The sequence below is a fragment of the Vanessa tameamea genome, chromosome 31, assembly GCF_037043105.1.
Source record: "Vanessa tameamea isolate UH-Manoa-2023 chromosome 31, ilVanTame1 primary haplotype, whole genome shotgun sequence".
NCBI classification, from domain to species: Eukaryota; Metazoa; Arthropoda; class Insecta; order Lepidoptera; family Nymphalidae; genus Vanessa; species Vanessa tameamea.
Genome location: NC_087339.1, coordinates 4790879 through 4817928, shown reverse-complemented (window position 1 = coordinate 4817928; position 27050 = coordinate 4790879). Strand labels below are relative to the sequence as shown.

Sequence of the window (27050 nt, the reverse complement as noted above, 5' to 3'; positions counted from 1 at the left end):
TGTATAGTGGTATGTTGGTATGGTTCGTATTTATTTATTTGTTCCTAATGTTGGTAGTAGTGTCAGAATCGCGAACGGGAAGACGTAACGGGTTGTTCCCGTTCCTGTTTTTTTATTTAAATTATTCGATCCGACGAGCTTTTATTCGTGACTTATTTATGTTTAAAATAATATAAACCTAAGTATAAGTGATTAAATATAAATGCAATATAATGATAATGCCCTGTGGTTAACAAATCGCTTAACAAGTTGGTGAATGTTCTTAATGGCGGCTGAGTGTCAGTGTACTAAATACAAAATGTTTGTGTAGTGTGTGATCAAACTCATTGGATTATAACGGTGTGATGCCAGTTAGCACTGGTGAGTATCAAATAATGTCATCTTTACTCATCAATACGTATATACTTATCCATATTAACATATCCAAGTTTAATATTTTTTAGTCGTATAGTTTTCGAAACATTGCGTGTTTCCACATATAAATCGGTTTGTAGGCCAGCATTAGTCAATACGCAGCTCGAGGCTAGCCCTGTTGACATTTTAGAGTTATGTACTGTAACAAAATAATGTCGCAAGTTTATTTAGGTCAAATCTTGTTCGGATGCGCGCGCTGTATGTGACGTCACTCTTACCCTGGCCGCACCCCCTTAGATTCACTTTCGGAATAAGCTATATGTAGCTACAGTTCAACCCCTAAATAGGGCACCTGGATTCTCAGTTATACAATATGTATTTACGAGAGCATTTGATGTCAGGTCAGTACAACTTGCACTGTATGTTTCGACTTTACAAGTGATATAAAACAATTTTTTACCGCGTTTTATTTATATATTTTATATTTCATTTATTTCACATGTTTTACCTCAGAAATAGTTGCAGAATAATATAACTACAACTTTTTTTTGCAATAATGTGTGATATTTAATTTATGATTTGCTAAATATTTTTTTGTATTATAACATATTATTTAAATTTTAGGCAAGGGTATAATTTTTTTCTGCCATCACAGTGTGTAAAGTATTATTGTATTTTTTTTTTAAATATGAACTTGGCCTACTTTACACATTGAAGTAATCTTTAGAATATGTAAATGTAAATAAACAATAAAATTAATTACCAATCACCATTTATACACAACAGTACCAATAATTTTTCAAAACAAATATTAAGTTAATTTTAAAATGAATATTTCTTAAATGTATGTCTTATTTTTAAATAAATAATATTAAAGAGATTTTATTATGTTAAATGATATAATAACAATTATTCGGTCAAGATACCACCTTTTAGTGCTAGTTATAAATAATTACTCATAAAATATAGCCTTGCTGTTATATACATTTAAAAACTTAGATAATATATAATAAATAAATAAATATTTCATTATAACAAGCGGCTTATCTATATGTTTGTTTGCTATGTTGGGTCATATATATATCATGAAACAAAGAGAGGAATAAGTGCTGCTAAAATTACCTTCTAAACATTGATTACAAAGCAGATTTTGTTTTTCTTTTAATCTTTCATTAAGAAACTAAATGCTATGTATAAAGTACGGTTATTTTAATATTTACAATGTTATTATATCAGTTCCTCTCTACATCCATTAAATAGAAAACAAATTAGATGCAACAATACTGCATCGATTCTTGTGAAAAACACAAACTAGATTTTCAAGCCAATTTTTGAAATATATTATATAATTTTAGGAATTTGTTGAACTGTGTCAACCTAAAGTAAACCTAAACAAACTATGTTTTTATTAGGATGTGTTACAAAGTTAGCTCAAGAGTGATCTATACTGGAACTTGCTTGTAACGTAAATCTAAGATTCAATACTGGAGTATTTGCCTGTAATCCAGTCGGCTGTTTTGACGCTAATGCGTAGTTCTTCTCAGTCATTTATTTAATGCTCAGATCTAAACTGTTACAATACAGGACAATGCTCCCAGATAAGGACTGCATATAATATACCATCCTGAATATTTCGATTACATTTAAAACAGCTAAACTACTCAAAACAAAATAGGACTCGAGTTAGGTTAATTTCGAATTAAGTCTAAAAACGAATTTACAAGATAATTATTAACGAATTTCGACCCATTATTGACAAATTTATGTCACCTCAGCAATGTTTTATGTGATGACTTTAACCTTATTCATAAGTAGGTAATCCAAAAAAAGTTATGTGGTAAAAAAGTCATTCAACGACACAAATTCAGTTGTTTCCAGATTCATTCTGAATTTTATTATTGGACGTTACTTTGTTTTAATTTTGGATCGGTTTCGGTTTTATTCCCGATCATTATGTTCTCATCAGTTTTGAATCGTTCTCAACGTAATATAGACATGGAAACTGCAGAATGAGTGTTTACTGATACAGGAAGATGAATCTAAGAGCTTGGTGGCAAAACGGCATGGTATGTCGCGAGGATCTATCTGGAACGTAGGGAAACCCTATCAAGAGACCGGTAGTGTTGCTAAGAGGTAGGACTGGAAGGAAGAACACATATGGAATACAACAGGAACACGTTTGCCTTTATTGACTGCACGTCGGGATCGTACAATAACCGACTGGACCGTATGAAATAGACTGAAGCAATCTACTGGCACACGAGTAAATGATCAAACCATTCATCCACTTGTTGAAGATGCTCATTGTTGACTAAAAATGACAAGGGCACATCATGCAGGGCGATTAACCTTCATTTGTGATCGCTTGGATCAGATTATAGATAACTGGAGAACTTTACTGTTTTGCGGACGAAACTGAAGTGAAGTTTTTCAGTGATGATCGATGAGGACGCGTGTAGAGAAGAGAAGGCGAACGTTCTTCGGAACTGCATTAACGGTACAGACGGAGAATGGTAAAACGAAGCTGGTAATTCTGGAAAGAGCTAACGTAATTGTCGCCAAGTACATACATCGAGCGGGTAATTGTTACGTTATCCGATTTTCACTAAAAGTACGTGAAAACTTCATCTGTATGCGAGACGACGCTCGCTCACATACTTCTCGCGCGACACAGAGTCCTTTCTGACCCTAATGTTATCGTTTTACCGTGACAACACATGAGTCCCTTGTTTTTTATATCGCTAGGAAAGCGCGTCACGCATTTCCTCCACGTGGAAATTTCGTCGGTGCCCAGGGCGCCGAGTGCGCCTCGGTACACCGGAATACCCACTAAAATCCAGCGGTACCCTCTCCGACTCTTCGGCGCGCGCCACGGAATCGCTTAAATTGATCGATAATCGCTATATATTTAAATAACTCGGTATATAATCAAAATATTTTTTATTCAAGTAAACTCATAAAAGCAATTTTGAATTTAATTTATAATTAAATGTAAATCTACCACCGGTTCGGAAGCTGATTCCTACCGAGAAGAACCGGCAAGAACTTAATTCCACTATCTTAATTCTAACAGAGTATGTCAGTAAAGTACATTGTTTTTAGGGTTCCGTAGTCAAATGGCAAAAAAACTGAACCCTCATAGATTCGTCATGTCTGTCTGTTTGTACGTCCGTATGTCACAGCCACTTTTTTCCGAAACTATACGAACTATACTGTTGAAACTTGGTTTGAAAGATTTTCACACAAAAATAGAAAAAAAAATTTGGCGTTTCCCCATACTTAGAATTGAAACTCAAAAATTGAATTTCATAAACATAAACCTTGTTACTTGCTGCTACGGAACCACTACACATACGAATACGAAGTTTACGCATTTTTATATTAAATATAATCTTGTGTTAAGTAGTATGATTTATTTATCAATATATTTTTTATATACGTTTTAATTTTTTTATAGCCCAATATAAAAATAGCCCTGGAATGTTATTATAGAAACGAATGCCGCGCCCCAGGAAGGACGTATTAGCTTCGCGAAGTCGGAAACTACCTGTTATTAGTTTACCTTTCCTCCTCGTGTCTGTACGACGATTGTAGCCGATTCTTTGATAGAGATGTATATTATTTTTAATATACCTAGACGAGCAGCACTTGTTTGATGTGATACTGTCCTATGCTTCCACGGCATGTCCTATGGCGTTCCGCTGACATTTTTAACTTTGCCGTTTTATAAATTCAAATCATTTGTAAAATATACATTGATAAAGAAGGCATATTATTCGATACAAGATTATATAGATGACTAGCTTTGCTCGCGTTGAAATTTGTTATAAATAAATAAATAAATAAATATTGGACAACATCACATACATTACTCTGATCCCAACGTAAGTAGCTAAAGCACTTGTGTTATGGAAAATCAGAAGTAACGACGGTACCACAAACACCCAGACCCGAGACAACATAGAAAACTAATGAACTTTTTCTACATCGACTCGGCCGGGAATCGAACCCGAGACCTCGGAGTGGCGTACCCATGAAAACCGGTGTACACACTACTCGACCACGGAGGTTGTCAGAACAGAATAATTAACGGACTAATTTAAATTATCACGTTAATTTAAGACCTCTTTTTATAACACATTTGTGGTACAACTTTCGTGGGCTAGATCCACCAGACTGCTCGTAAGGCTCACTCTCGAACAGGCTATTTAGAACTTTCCATGCGAAAAACAGTCTTCTCTTAGGTCTACTACGGCTATCTTAGAGACTTTAAGCGCGAACTGTACTCTCTCGAACTAAAAAGGTACTCTGAAGATATCAAAGGCATTCGTGGAATATATACTGTTTCTCACCCACCCATCAGCCAGTGATAACTGTAGCCTCTGTGACATTACGATGGAGTGCCGTTACCCTTAGTCTGGTGCCATTGCATAATTTTGGAGGTTTAAATCACTCAGTTACTTTATTGGCGCGCCAATATTAAAAATGGCGGACTAATTTATATACAAAATGGTAACCCCTATTTCACCCCTTAGTGCTAGAATATCCAGAAACGCATAAATATGTTTCTACTCATTTTTAATCGGTATTCCAAAAATAAAGTTTCATATTTCTATCTTAAAAAATGACTAACTTCCATACTTACTTTCAACCCTTATTTCACCTCTTTAGGGTAGAATGGTAGAATATCTAGAAACGAAACGGTTGGTGCGCCCATGCGGGCCTCCAACACCTAGAGGGGGTTCTCGGGGTTTCTACCATTCCAACTTTTTTTTTTCTCGCTGGAAAAACGCTTTACGCGCTTCCCCCACGTGATGGAAAGTGGGGGGGGGGTACTCCTCGGAGCCCTGGACGCCGAGTGCGCCCAGGTACGCCGGGTTTACCCACTAAAAAACCAGCGGTACCCTCTCCGTCTTTCGGCGGGCGCCACGGGATCGCTTGCGCATGTTACCGTGACGCCCTGACGGACCATTCCAACCTAACCTAACATGTAAATCCTAAGATTTACCAAGTGAATGATGGTAAAATTTCGAATCTCAAAATTTTTTGGACATTTACCATTCCTAATCGGTAAATCTTAGGTTTTACTGGAAAATCTTAAGATTTAAGTACCGTAGTTCGAGCTTTTGCAGTAATATATATACAGATAAGCGTGGAGCTAATGCTCGTTGACTTCCAGGCAGAATATATATTACATACATATATAATTGTATTTAACTAACATTCATTTGTATTTTTAAATGTTGAAAAAGAGTAACTAGTGCGTTTCTTGCCGGTTCTTCTCGGTAGAATCTGCATTCCGAACCGGTGGTAGCTTTACTTTAAATAGTTTGTTAAATGACGATTCAAAAGTGCTCGTAAAAGCCTACTTGAATGAAGTATATTTTGATTTTTGTTCTCTTTATAACAGACTATCTAAACCCGCGGTGAATTCGTTTAGTGACGAAACCTATTATCGAAATTAACTTTAACGTTTAGGAATTATTAGTTCTTAATGATAATGGCTGTTTAAATTATAGATCTTTGGAAAACTTGAGGATACTGATCGTGTGTTGTTTAAAATTCCTCAATTTTAATGTTTACTTTTCTATCGTGACATACTGTTTCATCGCATGGGGACCTATTTGGCCCCATAATTTAGTTCCTTTTTTGAATTGCTAGTTAGTATGTTCACATTTGCACTTAACTGACTAACGAAGTTAGACAACTTGCACATAAACCTACTCCATGAGAATGATTTAAGAATTATACCGTATGTCCTTTGGCGTTCAAGTTTCATCTTCATCACCTTAGCCGTAGCACGTCCACTGTTGGCCATAGGCCTCTCCCAAAGATCGCCATGACGACCGGTCTTTTGCAGCCGCGGCTTCCCGCGACCTTCACGAGGTCGTCGGACCACCTTCTGTCGGGGGTCGGGGGCCTACCCAAATTAAATTTATTAAAATTTATTCGGTATCAAATCAAATCAAAATATGCTTTATTCAAGTAGGCTTTTACGAGCACTTTTGAATCGTCATTTAACGAACTATTTAAAGTAAAGCTACCACCGGTTCGGAATGCAGATATCAAATGTTATGAATAGAAAACCTCTATTGACGGACAGATTAAAATATATATGTATATGGAACAGATATTATATACACATGCACACACCCACTGGCGGTAACGGTTTGGTTTTAAATTAATATAATTAGCCTTAAGGACTTATTGTGGGACTTAACTTGGTGGTAGGGCCCTGTGCGCGCCCGTCTAGACAGGTATCCAGTGTTGTTGTGTTCCGGTTCGAAGGGTGAGTCAGTCGGTTTAACTACAGGCACGAGTGACGTAACGTCTTAGTAGGAAAACATAATATACGATAGAAACAAAAAAAAATATGACACGTCTTAAAATTTTATTTGTATTGCGAAGGTAGTGGCTTCTGACGCACGGCTGATACTAGTTCAGGACTCGGGGTTGCACTACGGTAATTCATAACGATTAGTTTGGTAGTGAAGTATTATTATTATCAAAATTCTATTGTTATCTATTAACAGTCGAGCTGATTTAGTATTTTACAATTTATTGTTTTCTATGTGTTATTTATAGCGGATATGTTTGTACAGGGAGGGCGCGGCTCGGGCGCTCGGCGCGGTGATGTCGGGCTCCTGATGAGCCGGCTCCTCTGCTGCCTGCGCGCGCGCCGCCCCGACATGGGCGCGGCTCTCTCGCACCCCCAGGTAAATATCACCCTATGATATATTCTAATAACAAAGGAGATTTAATAATAATTGAATATTATTCAACTTTTAATATTCCACGCAATTCGCTCAAAAATATATTAAGTGTTTTTTAAATTAACAGTAATTAAAACAGTAATTACAAGTAATTAAAACGGTGAAGCTACTACCAGTTCGGTATTTGGTTTCTACCGAGAAGAACCGACAAGAAACTCAGTAGTTGCCCGTGAACTGGCAGAAATCTTCACGTAAGGAAAAAGGCCCCCCTAGATGACTTTTCCTCTCATTCTCTCTGTATGCTCTGTTTCGTATACGGTTTTATAAAATGTCATTTAAACCTCATTCATTTTTCTACACACAAACGTTGATTTATCTCGGTGTGTCTGTTGTTTAACACGTAACACGTAGCGGGGGCAGCTCCGTTCCAACGGGATGTCCACGTATATGTTAACAAATATAATATAAAATCGAAAGAAAAAAAAGTATTGTGAATCCGTAATAAAAAGTTTTGTGAACGAAGCCGATGCTTCCTTTGCCGTATAGGTGTTGGCAGACATAAAAAAAGAGACTATGACCTTCCTTGTAGTTCAACTTCCTTAAGAAATTCAAACACAGTTAAATTAACCCCAAGATTTTCAAGTTTAGCCCCATTTAGCTCCGAGTCTGATACCAGTCTACCCCCCTTTTTACCAACTACCTCCCGTCACATCAAAACGTGTCCGCTCATCCAATAGGTCAGTCGAGGTCCATCGTGATTTGCCGCTTTTTTAACCAGCCAATCACGATGCAACAGTGTTACCATCTCTAAATCAGAATAACATAAATACAAATCATCACACTTTCAACTACCATCAAGTAGTTTGGTAGTGAAAGAGTAACATTCAGACAGACAGACAGACAGAGTTACTTTTGCATTTATAATATAAATACAGATTAAAAAAAATCTTTAGTTTTTGTTATTGTTTTAATTCACACAGTTTTAATAATGATCTTGTATCTTGTTAATTAATTAATCTTAAAAATTATTAATTTATTTCATTGTGTCTGTCATCACTACACAGTATAAAACAAAGTCGCTTCCCACTGTCTGTCTGTCTGTCTATGTATGCTTAGATCTTTGAAATTATGCAACGGATTTTAATGCGGTTTCTTTTAATAGATACAGAAGAGAAACACTTTTTGGAGGTTTCTAATGTGATGTCGTAAAGATATTTTTTTTCGCTTATATTTCAAACGCTGTCTGTACGACGTAGATCAAAATAATGTACTACAGTATTGTACACCTTGAAAAGGTTCGGTATGGTATGTGCCTTAGGGATAACCGACAATAACAATTTTTATGAGAAATAATGGCTTATTTACGTAGCGATTTTAAGCAATACAGCATAAATCCTTATCCAATTGAGTACCTTAAATACATGTGCGTTTTATATAGATCAATATGGCCCTTTGCAACGTGTAATTTAAATGAATATTTTCGAAGATATTACAGATTTAAAATGCAGAGGCTTAGCTGTTTGTGTTGTCTAACGACAAAAAATCTGTGATCGACGTTCTGTAGTATATTTAGTAACATCATTGCCCCCGTGCGAAGCCGGGCGGCTCGCTAGTTTAATACATAATATAAAATTATCAAAAGCCACTTCGTTCCAACCGAGTGTCCACGTGTATTTTTTTTTTTTTGTTGTACTTCGTTGAACCTGAATATATTTGTTGCAGGACGGCGACCCGTGTGACGGCGGAGCGCCCGCGTCGCCACCCACGATGGCTGATGTCATAAGGTTAGTAGACTTATGTCCAGTAACATGCACGGTGATCTCGCTGGTCACGTGTGTCGGACTCGCGTACCTTATTTATCAGTGATTAGCGTGTCCATAGCCCATTGCAACGGAAGAAAGAACTTAAACAAACAAGCCTGGACACCAATTCTACTGATAAATGGAAAATATCAAAATATTAATTAGTCACGTGGGCTCGTTAAAGCGCTTTTGAATCGTCAGTAACAGCGTTGAATTATATTCCGGAAAGTAGATTCTGCCGAGATGAACCGCCAAGAAACTCAGTAGTTACTCTTGGCCACCGTTGTAGTTTCAGAGTATGTCAGTGAAGGACTACTATTTTTATATATCCTGCCTAGAAGTCAATAAATCTTATTATCATTTTTGCCCTTTAACCAAATACCTATTCTACGCAAAAAACGCAACGATCTTGTATCAGTTTGTTAGTCAGACGTGTACCCTATTCAGTTTTTCCTTTAGATTCTTACTTAATAAATATTCAACAGGGGGGGAGGGGGCCAAAAACAAGCGAAAATAGTCTTACGTAATAAATGAATGCCCCCCTGGGTACCATCCACTCGTCAGATATTTTACTGACGAATAGCAGTACTCAATATAGTTCCACTCCGGTTTGTTGAAGGGTGGGTGAGGGAGAAGGGACGTAACCTCGTCGCTCCTAAGGTCGGTGGTGCTGTAAGGGCTGGTTAATATATTTTTACAACGCCAGTGTCTATGGGCCGTGGTGACAACTTACCTTCAGGTGACATAAAAAAAACATCACCGGTCAGTGCACTGCTGGACCTATGCCTCTACTAAAGTACGCCTAAGCTCCGGGTTCTTCGCATTCCGCATCCAGTCGTTAACCCCATCCGGGTTCAACACATTTCATGGTCATATTGTGCTCAGGGAGCGCAAGAAGAAGGCGGGCGGCGCGGGGCTGGGCACGCTGCGGAGACGGATCGCCGCTGCAGCCAGAAGACCGAGAGACTCGCGACCGGATAGAGGTAAGACCCGACTTCAGGCGAGGCTTCGTCTCTTCGTTACGTGTGCGTCGCGCATCGGTGCTTGGTTTCTTGTGAGTGTTGTGCTAAACGCTCGCCAAGAGTTTATTCGTGTTATCAAATAAAACTCCACGTTTTTTAATTTATTTGATTCCCACTGTTGTTAACGATTTGAATTTCTTATATTATTAATTTCTCCAATGACCGCCAGCTGTCGATCGTTTAAGAGTTACGAGCCGTTGAAGTCGTTCCATCAAATAGATTGGACTTTTTTTTTAATTTAGATGAGAGGAGCTTAGATTTCCAGTTAGAGATGTTGATTAGTATCGTTTACATTGAGATCACTATTTTTAAGACTGTCTTTTGATATTCGTCTCGCTTCATCCATTTTAAGAAATAAGAAATAATTGTTAAATCAAAAAATATTAATAATTTGGCCACTAAACTTGACACTGGTTGAGTACGCCATCCTTAGTGTGTGATTCATAATGTTTAGTGTATTGTTCGTAATTGACTTATTTCCTGTCAACTTTACGTAAGTAATCAAGTATCTCCATCAAATAATATAATACCATAAATGCCTCGAGCGTGTAAAGGAAACTAAACACGAAAAATAAAAAATGACCTAAAGTTTATGCTTGTGAAACACCCATTCTTATCCAGACTATATTCTATTCAGATATTCTACCGCCAAACAGCAATACTTAGTATTATTTTGTTCCGGTTTAAGTATATGGGCGGTGGTGACCACTTGGTAGACCTATCCTGTAGAACATTTGTATAGAATGTCTTCAATAACATTTTGACCAAACGTTCAGGATGCGAGCACGCCCGCTTCATCCGCTCCGTGGTGAGTTCTTGGCGGCTGGCGGAGGTGTTCCTGCTGTGCGAGGAGCTGGAGGCGGGCGCGGCGCTGCGAGACCTCGCCACGCAGGCGGAGCTGGCGCGCGAGCCCGCACCGGCGCTGCACGCGGACCTCGCGCGTCTCTACCGCGACCGGTGACTATGAACACTACTACAGACAAAACATGCACATCTATCTCCCCAAAGGCGTCTTCAACGTCACCGACGATAAAATTACCTCTGCCAACTTTAGTTTACAGAGCCTACACACACAAACACACAACGTCCGCACCGGTGGGGTCGACGTCCGCCATTGTTGTCCTTCCACGTTTAAGTGCATTAGTCATTGACGTCCTTCGAGAGACCCGAGATGGCCCAGTGGTTAGAACGCGTGCATCTTAACCGATGATTTCGGGTTCAAACCCAGGCAGGCACCACTGAATTTTCATGTGCTTAATTTGTGTTTATAATTCATCTCGTGCTCGGCGGTGAAGGGAAACATCGTGAGGAAACCTGCATGTGTCTAATTTCAACGAAATTCTGCCACATGTGTATTCCGCCAACCCGCATTGGAGCAGCGTGGTGGAATATGTTCCAAAACCTTCTCCTCAAAAGGGAGAGGAGGCCTTTAGCCCAGCAGTGGGAAATTTACAGGTTGCTAACGTCCTTGGCGCGTCAAGCCGAGGTTCGACCTCACAGAAGGACGCCCGTATTCTGATCCCTTAAGATTCCCAACATATGCCTGAGTACATTATGACTCGTCCCTTTCCAGTGCCGACGTCGAGGGCACTTGGGGAATTATGCGTTCGGAATAAAAACTCGGTTAAATGACAGAAAATTACATCAAGGCTCGTACACCACGTCTACGGAACTTAGAGAGATTTATTGATGATGAGAATGTGTATAATACGCCCACGGAAGGCCCCTAAGTGAAACGGTACCATTTCCAGGTGGTGGTGCGACGTGGAGATCGTGGGTGCGGGGTGGTCGCTGCCGGCTCACCGGGTCATACTCGCAGCGCGATGCACGTACTTCCGGGAGCTGCTGATGCGATACCCCAAGTAGGCCCCGCGGCAGCAGCCGTCGCTGGTTCGCCTCGTAGCGCGAGAGTAACGGCCGTGCGTGGTTGCAGCTCGTGCCGCGTGCCGCTGGAGGGCGTGGGCGGCGCGCTGTCCCGCGACGAGGTGGAGGCGAGCGTGCTGGCGCTGTACGCCGGGCCCGCCGCGCCCGCCGCCGCCGCCGCGCGCTGCGACGCCTGCGCCAGTGAGTCGCCATCCCCGGCACGCTCGCCGTTAAAACGGACTCCCATCAGCCTCACCATCTTCACCAACCTCACCACCATCACTCACCACCATCACCGTCCTCACCATCACTCACCACCATCACCGTCCTCACCATCACTCACCACCATCACCGTCCTCACCATCACTCACCACCATCACCGTCCTCACCATCACCCACCACCATCACCGTCCTCACCATCACTCACCACCATCACCGTCCTCACCACTCTCACCAACCTCACCGTCACACCACTGTTGACACGTTATTGTACTACTAGTGGCGCCCCCATCACCCCACCCGTCGCTTCTAACTAAACCTTCGCAGCTGAAATAATTATTTATTAGTAAATAGTAGAGATGAAACGAATAGCAGTTTGGCCGGATACCGGATATTCGGCCGGATATCCCTCGAAACGTAGCCGATCGTCAATGGGACCATTATTCTTTGTGGGCAGCTAATCTTTTTTTTTGACTGACAGATTTTTTTCTGAAGCTGACCGGATACCGTATAGTTACCGGATATCCGTTTCATCTCTAGTAAATACAAACACATTAAACATAAACTCTCAGTTGTGCATAACACAGCCGAGTTATTAGCGAATCGCGCGGAATACGTACCGCTAAGGTTTATCTTTTTTCTCATTTCCATTGGATCCCCTCCTGTTCCAGCTCCCACACTCTGATATCCAAATAAAAGAAAATCTATCCGAAACCGTCGCCGAATCTACTGACTGACTGTTGGCTATTTTTCAGAATGGGAGAGAGGCTTGAACTCGGAGGCTGAGCTGGATATCATCAGTGTCGAAAACTCGACGCGTATGTTTTTTTATTGTAATATAATAAAAACTACAAAGACTCGAGTTTACAATCCTTAGCATTTTTTTTTTGTGATGACTTTACGTGGACGGGAGTCAAGTTTAAAGTTTAGATTCGATAGCAACGTTTGCCTGAATCACGGCAAGCGGCGTGCGAATGTTCAACTCAGCAGTGAGTTCTTTTAAGTCGTATCGGTGTCTAACCCGTCCCGCCGTGCCCGCAGTGCGGCGCGGCTGCGCGTGCGCGTGCGCGCGGGCGCGCGTGGACGCGCCGCGCCTGCGCCGCCTCGCCGAGCTGCTCGGGTTCGCGCCCGACGCGCTGCTGCGCGACATGCGCTACCTGCTCGACTCGGGTACGTGTTGCGTCAACGGTAGAACATTTGCTGAGATCGTGTTTTAGAAATATGATAAAACTCAAGTTTAAGTCTTTGACGATAATCTCGTCTCTGTTTTTGTTTTATTGAATCATTGATCTTGCAGGGGAGCTCTGCGACGCGCGGCTGTCGTGGGTGGTGGAGGGCGGCGGCGGGGGAGGGAACTCGTACGGGTTCCGCAGTGCCTTAGAGCTGCCGTGCCATCGACTGCTGCTGGCCGCTAGGTCGAGGTTCTTCAGGTGAGCTCAAGAAGCTATTTAGAGGCTGCCTTGAATCGTTATTTTACAAGATCGTAATATTAAATGTTAAATGATAGATTAATGTCGGAAATGCAAACACCAAAAAGATGAGAAAAGATTTTTAATCCGTATGTTAATACATTCGAGAACGTTCCAGAAGCGAGTGAGAGATGTCAATTTTTAAAACTATACAGCTAAGGAACATTCTTTAAGACCCAATAATTAAGCATTTATAGAGTGAACATTATGTGAGACCCAATTCATAATTATTTCCCTTATGACGTTGCGTTTATAAAGACAGCTCTAATATTAAAGCTGTAGCCAGTGTAGCTATCAGCACACGGGACGCAATAACTCAGTTCCGAATGTTAGTGACGCACTGGAGATGAAAGTTCTACTAAAACTAACTAAAACCTCTTACGGGCGCCGATGTACGGGTGGTGCCGTCTCACTGTTTCATAGGAAAATGTCACCACTGGCTTGAAATGTAGATTCCAACGAGAATAACTACCGGAAAACCTGCTCTACCAGATTGATGAGTTGTGTCAATGCTTTCGATTTGTGGGTAATTTTATTGTTATCAAAATATGCTTTATTCAAGTAGGCTTTTACAGGCACGTTTGAAACGTCATTTAACGGACTATTTGAAGCAGTAGTTCCCAAACTTATTTTTCTCGCGGACCACCTATCGGCATGTGTCCGTAACCGCAGTTTGAGAGAAACACTAAAATATGAACTAAATTTAAATTTGTTTAAATCTATCTATCCTTAGTAAGCCTACGAGTATTTCAGCAATTAAAATCTATGGATTCCTTAGTGATTCTCTCAAACTGATGAAGAAAAAAAAAGGGTAGGTACCTGTGGCATCAAGTATTTATTGTTGAACAACTAGCTCAGTCAATCCTAAGGATGCTCCACTATACTAACGTTTTACTAATAAAACTATTAGGTGCCATTGGTAACCATGTTTATTCAAAAATTCCCAAATGCTATATGCAAACAATTAGCGAATCTTGCCATCGCGATTTAGAATTATCTACAATTTGACATAACGCCATCTAGTATTTATAAGTTGAAATATATATGTACATTAATTACGTATACAATTGTGGTGATCAAGTTCATGTCTGAACGAGCCTTAAGCATTGTCGGGCGAAATTGTACGTAACTAACAGTCAACTAACAGTCGCTTGCCTTATTAAAATATTATCTGCTTTGTTAGGTACTTAAAACAATGTATGCAGGCCCTTATAAAAACTGCTTACATTTTTGCTCTTTTCTATCAAAAGCAGATAAAATTTCGTGGACCCCCATTTTTTATTATTGCGTACGCGACGCACTTGTATAAAGTAAACCGTTCGAACGAAGTCCCTCGCCTAAAGTGTGCCCGTGTGCGAGCAGGAGCGTGATGGCGCGGCGCGGGGCGGGCGGCGCGGGCGGCGCGGGCGGCGCGGGCGGCGCGGTGTGCGTGGACGAGAAGGTGCTGCCGCGCCGGTTCGCGCGCGCGCTGCTGCACGCCGCCTACACCGACCAGGTGCGCGAGCGCTCATTACACGCGACTCGTCTCCCATTGTGTTGTGTCACGCCGACGTGTCGAGGTGATCTCTCTAAATGATGATACCAAAACGTTTCAGGTCGACCTCACGCTGATCGGAAGGAACTCGTCGTCCCCGTCGGCCACGGGGAGCGGCGCCAACGGCGGCACAGTGAGTTCATTTTTAAATACCGGGATATGCACTGCTAGCGGGCGGAATCCGGGTATGAACGTTATGTTGATTATTTTTTTATTGATAATTTAAACTCGTAAATAAAAGAAAATCGGTTCGCAGATAGAAGGAAAAAGATTAAAAGCAATAAAAGAAATATTGTAAACTTAAAAACCTGCTATGTTCCATTGCTACGCGAAGGCCCCCCCCCCTCCCTTTTAAGAAGATTTGGAGCGTACACTTTCATCCGCACGATGTTTTCTTCGCCGTCGAACGCGATTACAAATAAATTAAGTGAGCTTGGATTTGAACCCGCGATCGTCGGTTGAGATCCACCTCGGCTCGAAATGATATTGCCTGAAAGTGTTCATCGATTCACTAATACTAATCCGGTTGTGTGTTTAGCTCCGAGGAAACGGTCCGAGAGGCTCGTCTATACAGATGTTGGACGACGCGTTCCAGCTGTACGAGATCGCGAGGTGAGATTACCCACGCCGATGTCGTAAGTGCGAGAGCTCCGATCCGCTCCGGGGAAGGACGCGAGAGCTCACCGAGCGCACGTCTGCCGCAGGTTCCTGGAGATGCCGATCGTGGCGCAGGGCTGCGAGGACGCGGCGGCGCGCGCGCTGTCGGCCGACACGCTGCCGCACGCGCTGCGCTGGGCCGCCGCGCCGCACGCCTCCGCCTGGCTGCACCGGTACGCACGCCGCACGCACACCACGCACGCACACACCACGCACGCAAGCCACGACTTTTCCCTCTCTTCCTCTTCCTTTCTATCTCTTTTATTCAGTTTGAAGCTTAATTTTTTAATGCCATAAGTCACACGATAAATTAATATTATTCGAACGTGTGTTTAAACCGCTGTGTGAGGCAGAGGTGTCACGTAATACCGACGTTCCGCGTCGTGCTGCGGGTACGGGTGACGAAAGAACGCACCAAATTGAAATTCCCAAGTGCAGACGAGCCAACGATTCGATATGTGGCTGCTTTGCAGGCAGGCGATGCGCTACCTGCGCGACGAGTTCCCGGCGGTGATGGCGGCCAGCGCGGCGGCGCGCCTGCCGCACGGCGCGCTGTGCGCCGCGCTCGCCTCGCCCTTCCTGCAGGCCAGCGAGGCGCAGGCGCTGCGGGCGCTGCTGCGCTGGGCCGAGCGCGCCGCGCAGCCGCCGCGCACGAGTCAGCTGGCCAACGGTGCGCCCCCCCCACGCCCCCTGACGAGCGACCGTCTCGGCTGAGAGCGACAGTGCTAACGCGCCCGCCCGCCCGCAGAGCCCAACCTGGTGTGGCACACGACGCACGCGCGGCGCGGCGCGCGCGGCCGGCGCGGCCCGCCCGACGCGGCGCTGCGCGAGGCGCTGCAGGACCTGCTGCCGCTGCTGCGCCTCGAGCACCTGCCGCCCGACTGCGACGTGCTGCAGCAGGTCTGCCGCGTTCTGTGACGACGCCGACGGTGGTCAGAGATATTGTTACTTCGATTGTGACAATATCGAGGGGCGGCTTTTTACGGAATAATTGCTAATCCTTCTGTTTACACCTCCAAGCTTACCTTAAGCTAATGCCAGTAGCAAGAACGACTGCAACTCGGGGGATCAGAATCGAACCTGCGACTGTGTGCTATGCTGTCCGAATGATATTTATACAATAAATAATTTGATAATTATCAAAATTTTATCATGAAAAGATTTATTAAATGAGAAAAAATTAAAAAGCAACAACCTATTTTACGAGTGGTTGATGTAATTCTGGATCGTTTCCAAAGGAATCTCGACCCGTGTGCAATTGTACATTCAACACGCAGCAAACCGCTAACAGTTCAAAGTGGGAGGGGGGGTGTATGGTGTAAACGAGTTCCACTTTGGCACGCTGTGACATGACACGAGATGAAATGACTGCTAGTCCAGTTGAGTGTCTCCAGTCCACCTCCGTAATCGTGCGGCGGCCCGCAGGCTGTCCGGCGCGGCATCGTGTCGGCGCCGGCGCCGTCGGAGCGCGGCTCGGCGGACGCGTGGCTCGGCCGCGGCGCCTTCCGCCCTCCGCGCTGCTTCCTGCCCTACCTCGATGAGATCAAGGTACGGACGCACTCGTTGGCCGCCCAGGAAGTAGAGATCATTTAAGGAGAGAGTTTAAAATATAACGCGTTAGGGGATCGACGTTTGCTTGAGAGTTTCGAGCTAGTGTAGTTGGGTTTAACCAAGTCATCAGATGTTCTGCTGTCAAATGGCAGTAGCTAGTGATGTTGCGTTCCGGTGTGAGGGTGAGTGAGCCAGTGTAGCTACAGGCGCAAGGGACGGAACGTCTTAGTTGTCAAGGTCGGTGGTGATCCAACGAATGGTTAATATTTTTTGCGTCTCTTAACACAATACCACCAACGAGTCGGAAGACAGTTACTAGACGGGTCGCCCACGACCCACGTAGACTCCGCCGAAGCGTTATGGGACGCCGCATGACATGCGTATAAAGCCACACGTACGAAGCCGGTCAACGTAGTCGGTCCGCAGGCGCTGCTGGAGGATCAGGCGCTGCCCGAGGCCGAGCTGGCGCGCGCGCGGCTGCGGCTGGCGCAGCGCATCCCCGACACGCTGTACATGGTGGCGGCGGCGCGGCGCCAGCACGACGCCGACGGTACGCTGGCCGGCGCTCGCTCGCTGCGGGCCGAGTGGTGCGCCCGCGGCTCTCGTGACGAGCGGTGTGACGACGTTGCAGGCGCGCAGGGCGTGTCGGACGGCGCGCGCGCGTGCGTGTCGGCGCGCACGCTGGGCGCGCTGCGCGGCCGCGCCGCCGAGCTGCGCGCCGCCGCGCCCGCGCAGCGCGCGCTGCGCCTGCACGCGCCCGACGCCGCGCTCGTGCGCCGCCAGGTACGCGCCGCCCGCCGCCCGCCGCCCCGCCGCCCCGCCGCCCCGCCGCCCCGCCCCACTCGCGTCGCTCTCCTAATACGGCTTGCAATCGTCGACAGATAGCGCTGCGCGCGGTGCGAGAGATGTCGCTGCCGGACTCGTGCGCGGAGCTGCTGCTGAGCGAGCCGGACGCGCCCGAGGACAGGTCCGCTAAGCAATGTTTCATTTTCACATATACACATATACAACGTATCTGATGTACGTATTCAAGAGCTGTCGCTGAGAACATATGAGGGAACACGTTACGTAAGGAAGCGGTTCGCCCTCCCGTGAGAAGTTATCACCTCAAAGTATATTCCCAATTATATATTTCTTGCGGGGAGTGATTTTTCGCTCTCCTACGATACATCAATGATCATTCAGAACTGATATAAATCGATTAACGTCACCCGTCATCGTGCACGTGTCGCAGGGAGGGGGGCGGAGAGTGGGAGGGGCGAGCCAACACGTCCGCCTCGCGCAGCGACATCGTCGACGACTGCTGCAGGTGACTTTTAAATTTTCCTCTATTATGGTATCTTGCACTCTAATTGTGTCTCTAACTATCATATCAAACCGGAGAGAGTTCAGGTGCTCTGATAGCGGACCTGATTCTGGAGCTGTGGCTTAAAGCGAGAGTCTTGGTTCAAACCCCGAGTCGTGTACACTGATGTTTACATTTAGAAATTCGCAGTAGCTACGCAATGCCAGTGTTAACACTTACTCGTGCCTCGGACAGCACGTAAAACCAACGGCCCCTCGCCTGGTCCGCTCGTGTCGGATTCCCCTTCCCATACGAATTTGAAGGTGACAAAAACTGCCCTTGTGTTCACATATACGTGCGACATGGGTTAATCTTCTGTAAGAATCTGCTCAGATCGAAGTCAGGCGTCGTCACAGTCTCATGTGTTGTAGTTATAAATGATTTAATTGAATTTCTCAGATCCGGTTCGGGATCGTTGCGCTGCGCTTCCGGAGGAGCCTCGACGAACGCTTCGCTTGGTACGTTAACTCTGATACGAAAAGAAAAAGGGGGCGAATTTAAAGATGCTTCCCTCATTCTGTTCGCTTGGATCTTTTAAACTACGCAACGCATTTCGATGCGGTTTTCACCAATGAACAGAGCGATTCGAGAGGAACGTTTACGTGTATAATACATGCATGTTATAGCAGAGAACAGCCGACAGTTTCAACTTTCTTAGCGCGATAAAGCAGGATTGTTTGAATTCTATTTCTTCAATCTAAAATTTGTATATAGAGCCTCGATTGTACACGTGTGAGACCGGGAAGGGTAGCTCGTTAAGCTGAGCTAGTTCCGTATCGTAGCAAAGGAGAGATGACGCGGCGCACTCGATTCGAGTTAAGTCTATCTCGTATGTTGTCCTAGAAGTCTAATGAAAAATAATATTATCCGTTTCCGTATTTGTAGATAACCAACGCGCTGGAACCTGTCGACGGGAACTCCCGGCGCGGCCGCTGGAAACCCACCACAGGTAACCCATACTGATACGATAAGTGCGAAAGCAGTTCTATCTGTCTGTATGTCAGACAGTCGAGTCTAATCGTCGCGACCGCCGTTCCAGGAGCGGCAGCTGGAGCCGCGCGCGCCTGTCGGCCGCCGTGCCGGACGTGGCGATGGCGCCCAACGCCAACACGCACCTGCTCACGGCGCGCGACTACCCGCATCCGCATCCGCACCCGCACCCGCACCCCGCGCACCCGCACCCGCACCCGCACCCGCACCCGCACCCGGCGCACCAGGCGCTGCACGGGGCAGGTGAGACTGACGATATCAGTTTTAAAGTAATTACTGTCGTACCAAACTGGCACTCCGTCCCGACTTCACTCGGACTCAGTCCAGTTATAAAGACAGTGATCTTTACTAACTTGAGTCCTTTAAGCTGAACCGCACGAAATTCAAAAATTAATCAATATCATACAAACTAAAAAGAATTTAAAAAGCCTGTGTCCTCCCGCGGGGCTCGAACTGTCTCCGTAATAAATCTCATCTAAATCGGTTCAGCCGTTTGTGCGTTAAGGGGTAACGAGTAGACTTTTGTATTTATAGTGAATTTAATCATATGAGTGTTATCCTCGTTCCAGTTAAAGACTAACAAACCGATATAAAGTTAAGTTATACGATAAATACTCAATGGCAACTCATCCCCCCCCACAGAACTGGTGGGAGTGCTGCAGCTGGACCTCGGCGACGGCGCCACGCACACGCCCAGGCCGGGTGAGTGCCTCGACATGTCGCAGATCAAAAGCAAATGGATTTCGCTATCAAGTAGAAGTGTCTCATGTATTGCACGCTGTGCGCAGGGTCCCGCGCGCAGCGAGCCGCCCGCCAGCACCGCGAGCACTCGCAGGTGAGGCGCCTCGGGCCCCCAGCGCGGCGTGACGTCACGGATGCACGCTGACGAGAGCGATCTCCCGTTTGGCTGTGTGACTGAGCTCTTATATACTGGGCTGTCTGTTCGTATGCTCTGTGACGCTAGCGTTATGCCGGTTTTTTGTTAAGTGGTCACCACCGCCCGTAGACAATGGCGCTGTAAGAAATATTAACCATTCCTTACATCACCAATGCGCCACCAACCTCGGGAACTAAGATGTTACGTCCCTTGTGCCTGTAGCTACACTGGCTCACTCACCCTTCAAACCGGAACACAACAATACTGAGTACCGCTGTTTGGTGGTAGGATATCTGATGAGTGGGTGGTACCTACCCAGACGGGCTCGCACGAAGCCCTCCCACCGAGTGTACTCGTACCCATACGGTAGTGTCCGTGTGTATGGTGATGTACACCCTCAACATCCAGACTCACATCATGGTTACGGAGACTTTCTGCCGAAAGACTCAGTAACTCTTGATGAGGTCTCTTGACCTACAGCCTCACCCAGAGCCCAATGGGCTGGAGTGCGTTAGGATTGAATGAGAATGATCTAAGCGAGCACGTGTCGTGTCAGGGCGGCTGCGCGCGGCGCGACTCGGACGAGCTGCGCGCGGCCATCGAGCTGTCCGTCATGCGAGGTGAGCTCAGCTTGTCATGCCATGTTTACACGTCTACGGTTCAATCCGAATGTCATACTTTACATTGGACTTAACTTTCTTGCCGGTTCTTCTCGGTGGAATCTACATTCCGAACCGGTGGTGGCCTCACTCAATATAGTCTGTTAAATGACAATTCAAAAGTGCTCGTAGAAGTCCACTTGAATGAAGTATATAAATATTGTAGGCATTATTATTACCAGCATACAGACGAGTATCCGTCACTCGTCTGCTAAACATTATGATATTATATTTTTTTAATCTGGTAACACGAACGTTGACAGATACTCGTCATGGCGGGAAAATTTATTCTCGTGTACATATTTTTAACTATATATATAACTTATCTGCGTATCGAGTTAAGCATTAAAATGATATACGAAAAGCTTATAAATATCGTTTTACATCTGAGATGAGACTAAGTTATTACTTTAGTTACGGCGCGTATGATGATGGGAGGGGGGGATCGTTAGGTGATGAAATTGTAAAGAAGCTACATTTGAGCTCAGCTGAACACAATACAATTTTAACCAACTAAAAGTTTATATAAAGGATACCCTCGGATGTCATAATAATCCTTTTTTTTGTATTGGTTCCAAAATTAATTCCGAATTACTGTTGTTCTCAAGCGCGAGATGAATTATCAATACTTTAACTCTAAAGACTCATCGGTACCGTCACGTTACAGCGTACTCGTCGCTGCAAGTGGCGCGCCGCGGGCCGCCGCAGGTGGCCGACCTGCTCCCGCCGCCAGGTGCGTGAGACTCACTCTAACTCCGACGAATATATGAACTCAAGGTTTGGTAACTATTGTGTACTCTGTTCCTGCCATAAGAGGACAAAAAATTAATAATTCACATTTGACAGCAAATTGAATCGATATGATTGGTCGAGAGCTCGATTCATCCATGGTATTCACTGTGGATTTGCGAAAATGTTGTTCGAAACTTTGGAAGTAAAATTAAAGTGGATATAAGTAGTTAAGTGTAACAGTGTTGTATTATAAATAGAGATATGTTAATCGTAAACTCTCAGTAGTGCACAATATGGCCGAGTTATTAGCGAATCGGAAACCTTAGAGTCACGGAAAACGTGACTCTAACGTTTGTTACGTATACGTGCGCTCTGAGACGGTCAGCCAGTGTAATGTCGCATGTGGTGTGTGGTGCGGCAGACTTCGCGGCCGGCCGGAGCCGCGCCTCCCCCAGCCCCTCCGCGCTGTCGGCCCCCGCGAGCGCCCGCGGTGAGTGTTGTCGCTTGTAATGCTTGTCATACGTTACTACCGCAACCGCGGTGAATTCGCTCCGAACCTTCTCAAAGGCAGAGGCGGCCCCGTGATTGGCCTGCGTGATATTTGCCGCCGCGCACTTGTTTCACTTTTGTAATATTTATGTACATTAAATTGCAGCGACCGCAACGAGTAGCTCGGACGGCAGGCGCGGGTGCTCGGCCCCGGGACCGAGTGGGGTCGGTCCGGGCGGGTCGGGCGGGACGGCCGGGACGGTCGGCGGGTCGGGCGGGACGCTGAGTGCGGCCCGGAGCAGCGCGAGTCGCAGTCCGAGTCCGAGGCGGAGCCCCTATCCCTTGTACACGCTGTACGCACAGCGGGACTACAGGTAATGATCGCTTTATAACGTCTTAGTTGATAGAACTTTTGTTTTCTAAATTCTTAGACTTAATTTGGGGTTAAAATTATCGCAAATAATCGCCCCCATCACCTCCTAACGGGAACACGTGGAATTACCAATAACCCTGAATAATAACATACCGGGAAACGTAACCAATTTACCATTTACGAAATTTAAAAAGTTTATTAAGACTAAATTAATAAATAAGTCTTATTATTCATTAAAAGAGTACTTTTTAGAAAAAAAACGCCTGGATTTAGGATAAATCTCGTCCATAAAATCACGAGGGCGCCGTTCCTTATTGTGTATATCAGCGAGCTAACTGTAACGGTGACTGTTGTGAATTCCAGCCGGTCGGAGAGCTACGGGCGGTCGGGGCGGAGCCGCGGACACAGCCCTGCGTACGCGTGACCACCGACCTCGCACGGTGAGACCGGCAAACATATTTTTTAATTAATATCACCTTAGAACAACATCCCAGCCATAAGAGCCGAGATGGCCCAGTGGTTAGAACGCGTGCATCTTAACCGATGATTTCGGGTTCAAACCCAGGCAAGCACCACTGAATTTTCACGTGCTTAATTTGTGTTTATAATTCATCTCGTGCTCGGCGGTGAAGGAAAACATCGTGAGGATACCTGCATGTGTCTAATTTCAACGAAATTCTGCCACATGTGTATTCCACCAACCCGCATTGGAGCAACGGGAGAGGAGGCCTTAGCCCAGCAGTGGGAAATTTACAGGCTGATTATTTATTTATGTTAGAACAACACCACCTTATCTCCTATTCCCGTTAGTTTAAACTCCGTTGATTAGTTAGACCTGAGGACGTAACGTCTTAGCTCCCGAGGTTGGTGACGCATGTCCTTGGGCGGTGGTGACCACTTTTCAAGTGAATGCCTACTGATTTATTTAAAAATAATAATAATATCTACTGACCACTGGACCATCTTGCTGTTAATAATGATCAACGGGCTTTAACTGTAAAGGTTGTTTATGGATTAGTTAAATAATGCTATCTCTTTCGCACAGTAAGAGTTATCAATGTTAACAGCTCTACGTTTATGAACAAGGCCGTTATTAAGTTTTTTTTATATGACAGGTGTGCGGACTGGCCGATGTGCCTCCCGATTGTAAGTGGGCACCACCGCCCATAGACAATGGCGGCGTGAGAAATTTCCCATACGTACCCAATGCGCCACCAACCTCGGGAACTAAGATTTTACGCCCCTCGTGCCTGTAGTTACACTGGCTCACTCACCCTTCTAACCGGAACTAAACAGTACAGAGTAATACTGTTTGGCGGTAGAGTATGTGATGAGCCGGTGGTACCTATCTAGACGGGCAGAGTCCCACCACCAAGTAAATAAGTGTCTCCAGTTAACGAGGAGACCATAAATAATGATTTATAATTGACTTTCAACAGATGGAGTCTAACAGGACAGACTGACCGATCGGTGTAACGAGCTGTCCCGCGTCCCTCGTAGCGTTACGTCAATGATCTCACCGTCGCGTGTTGGTGCGTGAGCGGCCGCACCGACACCGACACCGACAACACCGACAACAACGAATACTCGATATCGTCGCAGGTTAACGAGCGATCCCGCAGCCCGGCGGGCAGGCCGCCTGCCTCGGCGGACCAGTGCCTACAAGCTAACGGACGAGTTTTAGCTAACTTTGAACTTTGAGTGTATAGTGGAAAGTGTATTCAGTGAACATATGTTGGGGTAACTGTTCGTTGCAAGCTTTTATTGAACTTGTGTTGTATAGGGTGTTTTTAAATTAATTCATTTACAGTTTGAGTCACATGAACTTCTAATACTTATAAAATATTTTGGTTTCTGTTCGAAGAATTCCACTTTTAGTCGGTAGTTAAGCCGAGCGGTTTCAATGTTAAAGCCCCGTGAGTTATAGAGTTATATAGTCTGAACCTTGTTCAACCAATGGACTGATGATGAATCTAACACCAAAATGAACTGCTATAGACTAAGAGCCGAACTAAGGAACGCTACCAAAGCGCCACTTGCCGCGTGTAATTTAAACCATCCATGGTTACATCTCTAAACATAATACTAGAAAACCCGTGACAATTGCTCCAAGAACTTTTGCTTTGAGTAAGAACTTTCTAGAAAATATTAAAAGCTATATGAAATCGGTAAACACGTTACCAAGTTACCATAATATATAATACCATAACTTGGTAACTATCTTGGTATCTCTTGAGGTATAGGGATTCATTTTTGATATATAGACAGGCCCTCGCTCGAGTGTCCCTTCTTCGATAAATATTTTTAGACCTTCTAAGGTGCCTCACCGCCCGGCTGTTTTCACATGCCGGAGTTAACATCTCAAGTTATAATCATTCAGAACTTTACGTGCGTACGCGTTGGGTCTCCACTGTTTCACTCATCGGGTATAAAAGTTAGTTTCAAGATTATTCGAAATTCCCTTGAATAGTGTCAGGTTTTATGATTTTATTGTCTATACATATTCTGTAACCAGTTGAACCTCGAGAGTTAAATACAAAATATTCTTACGTCCGACTCGGGACTTAAACTATCTCCGTACGAAGTTTCATCTATATCGGTCCATCAGTTTAAGTGTGAAGAGGTAACAGACAGACTTTTGCATTTATGATAGTAGTTTAGATATGGATTCGTCGGTGCGTGTGTGTGCCAGTGACTGGCAAAACGGCTGGACCCGTTTTGATGATGTTTGTGTGCTTTTGATCGTCCGGGACGATTAGATTCGACCCAATGTATGATACGAATTTAACATTTGAGGACTAATTTGAGGATATTTTGATTCTATAGAAGCCTAAATAGTATTCATTCAAGTGGATTCTTATGAGATTCAACTGTAACACGGTCCACGGTCCTGTAAGTAGATTCTACTGTAAATAACCGTCAAGAAACTACGGTAATCGGTTACCCCAACATTGTGTGAGTCCAAGGACTTTGAGATAGTCTTATTTCTGTCTCGAAACCGTGTCTTAAATTTGGAGCCGAAACCGATTCGGGCCAAAATCGAAACTGCTGTCGAGATATCGTCATATAACGTCGACTCACTTAAGATTTTGATGAAGAAATGTATCCGCGATTTTTCTATTTGGATATTTTTAACCGACTTCAGAGATTTGTAAAGAAAAAGTTGTGATGGGAGACCCGGTTGGAACGAAGTCGCTTTCGCTGCGCAGTGAGATTCGTCAACGTTTGCGAATATGTGAATGAAAATGATAAAATTGTCGTTAAAATATTTTGATTACAATATGATGTATTATTACTGTGAACTGTTCAAGTGTGCACGACGAGATCTAAATTTTATATTAAAATTAATACGTGATATCAAGGCAGAAGAATCTATTTCAGAGTGAATTATTTTGTGTAAATTGTAGAGGTCATTACACATCCGTCTATGTTTAAGTGTGAGCATGTTGAAATAACTGATTCTGACGTCATACAGCTTTAACTTCCCTTGTAATCTCAATTTATGAGTTAAGAAACTAATATACTTTTTTGTACACGTGCGATTTTATTGTGAGTGACATAGGAGACCAGGCAGTTGAGTTTTATATAAGATTTTAAATTAACATGGTTATTTTTATTACTAATAGTATCTAAAACGGGATATTTACCATGTTTTTTATTTTTATTTGGTGGAGCTCGATATTTCGATATTATCTACGAATGATTCTCGTTTGATTCGATTGAGTTCGATTGAGTCTCGTGAACAAGACATTCGTAGATAATGTCGAAATATCGAGCTCCACCAAATAAAAATAAAAAACGTGGTAAATATCCCGTTTTAGATACTGTTAGTTGAGTTTTACTCCAAGATGCTACAAATTAGGGATCTATAAAGACGTAGAAAGCTGTAAGGATTTTTGAAAGGCTTAGTGACTCTTTGGACAAAACCGAGAAGACGTCTGCTCTTATTAATTACGTAATCGTAATGACTGTTAAACCTCAACTTCTCGTCAAACAAAACACCTAAATCCTTAATGATGGTCTTTCTTTCCAGGCAAACGTTATTCAAATTATAGTTGATTCAATTTCATTTTCATTTTCTTCAATCATTTCAGAATCACTTTTACACCAACCACTTTTGTTTGATTCTTCGCGATCAGTTTTTTCGTTCATATTCAGCAATTAAATAAATAAATAAATAAATAAATACTGGACAACATCACATACATTACTCTGATCCCAATGTAAGTAGCTAAAGCACTTGTGTTATGGAAAATCAGAAGTAACGACGGCACCACAGACACCCAGACCCGAGACAACATAGAAAACTAATGAACTTTTTCTACATCGACTCGGCCGGGAATCGAACCCGGGACCTCGGAGTGGCGTACCCATGAAAGCCGGTGTACACACCACTCGACC

General features: G+C 44.3%; 1 protein-coding gene across 1 annotated transcript; it reads left to right on the top strand.

Annotated features, from left to right (window-relative positions):
• The first annotated feature begins 56 nt into the window (after positions 1 to 56).
• Positions 57 to 25598, top strand: LOC113404536 (BTB/POZ domain-containing protein 7). The gene is made up of 32 exons (XM_064220150.1): positions 57 to 360; positions 6957 to 7070; positions 8790 to 8851; positions 9755 to 9852; positions 10668 to 10848; positions 11643 to 11753; positions 11825 to 11955; positions 12729 to 12791; positions 13015 to 13143; positions 13271 to 13403; positions 14805 to 14937; positions 15038 to 15109; positions 15515 to 15588; positions 15681 to 15806; positions 16107 to 16303; positions 16382 to 16533; positions 17059 to 17181; positions 17611 to 17734; positions 17816 to 17967; positions 18066 to 18151; positions 18419 to 18493; positions 18929 to 18987; positions 19415 to 19478; positions 19569 to 19762; positions 20162 to 20221; positions 20308 to 20354; positions 20953 to 21016; positions 21723 to 21788; positions 22209 to 22277; positions 22443 to 22650; positions 23013 to 23089; positions 24089 to 25598. Exons 2-31 carry the CDS (start codon positions 7002 to 7004, stop codon positions 23071 to 23073), a joined length of 3183 nt encoding a protein of 1060 aa, XP_064076220.1. The 5' UTR covers positions 57 to 360; positions 6957 to 7001; the 3' UTR covers positions 23074 to 23089; positions 24089 to 25598.
• The last annotated feature ends 1452 nt before the right edge of the window (positions 25599 to 27050 follow it).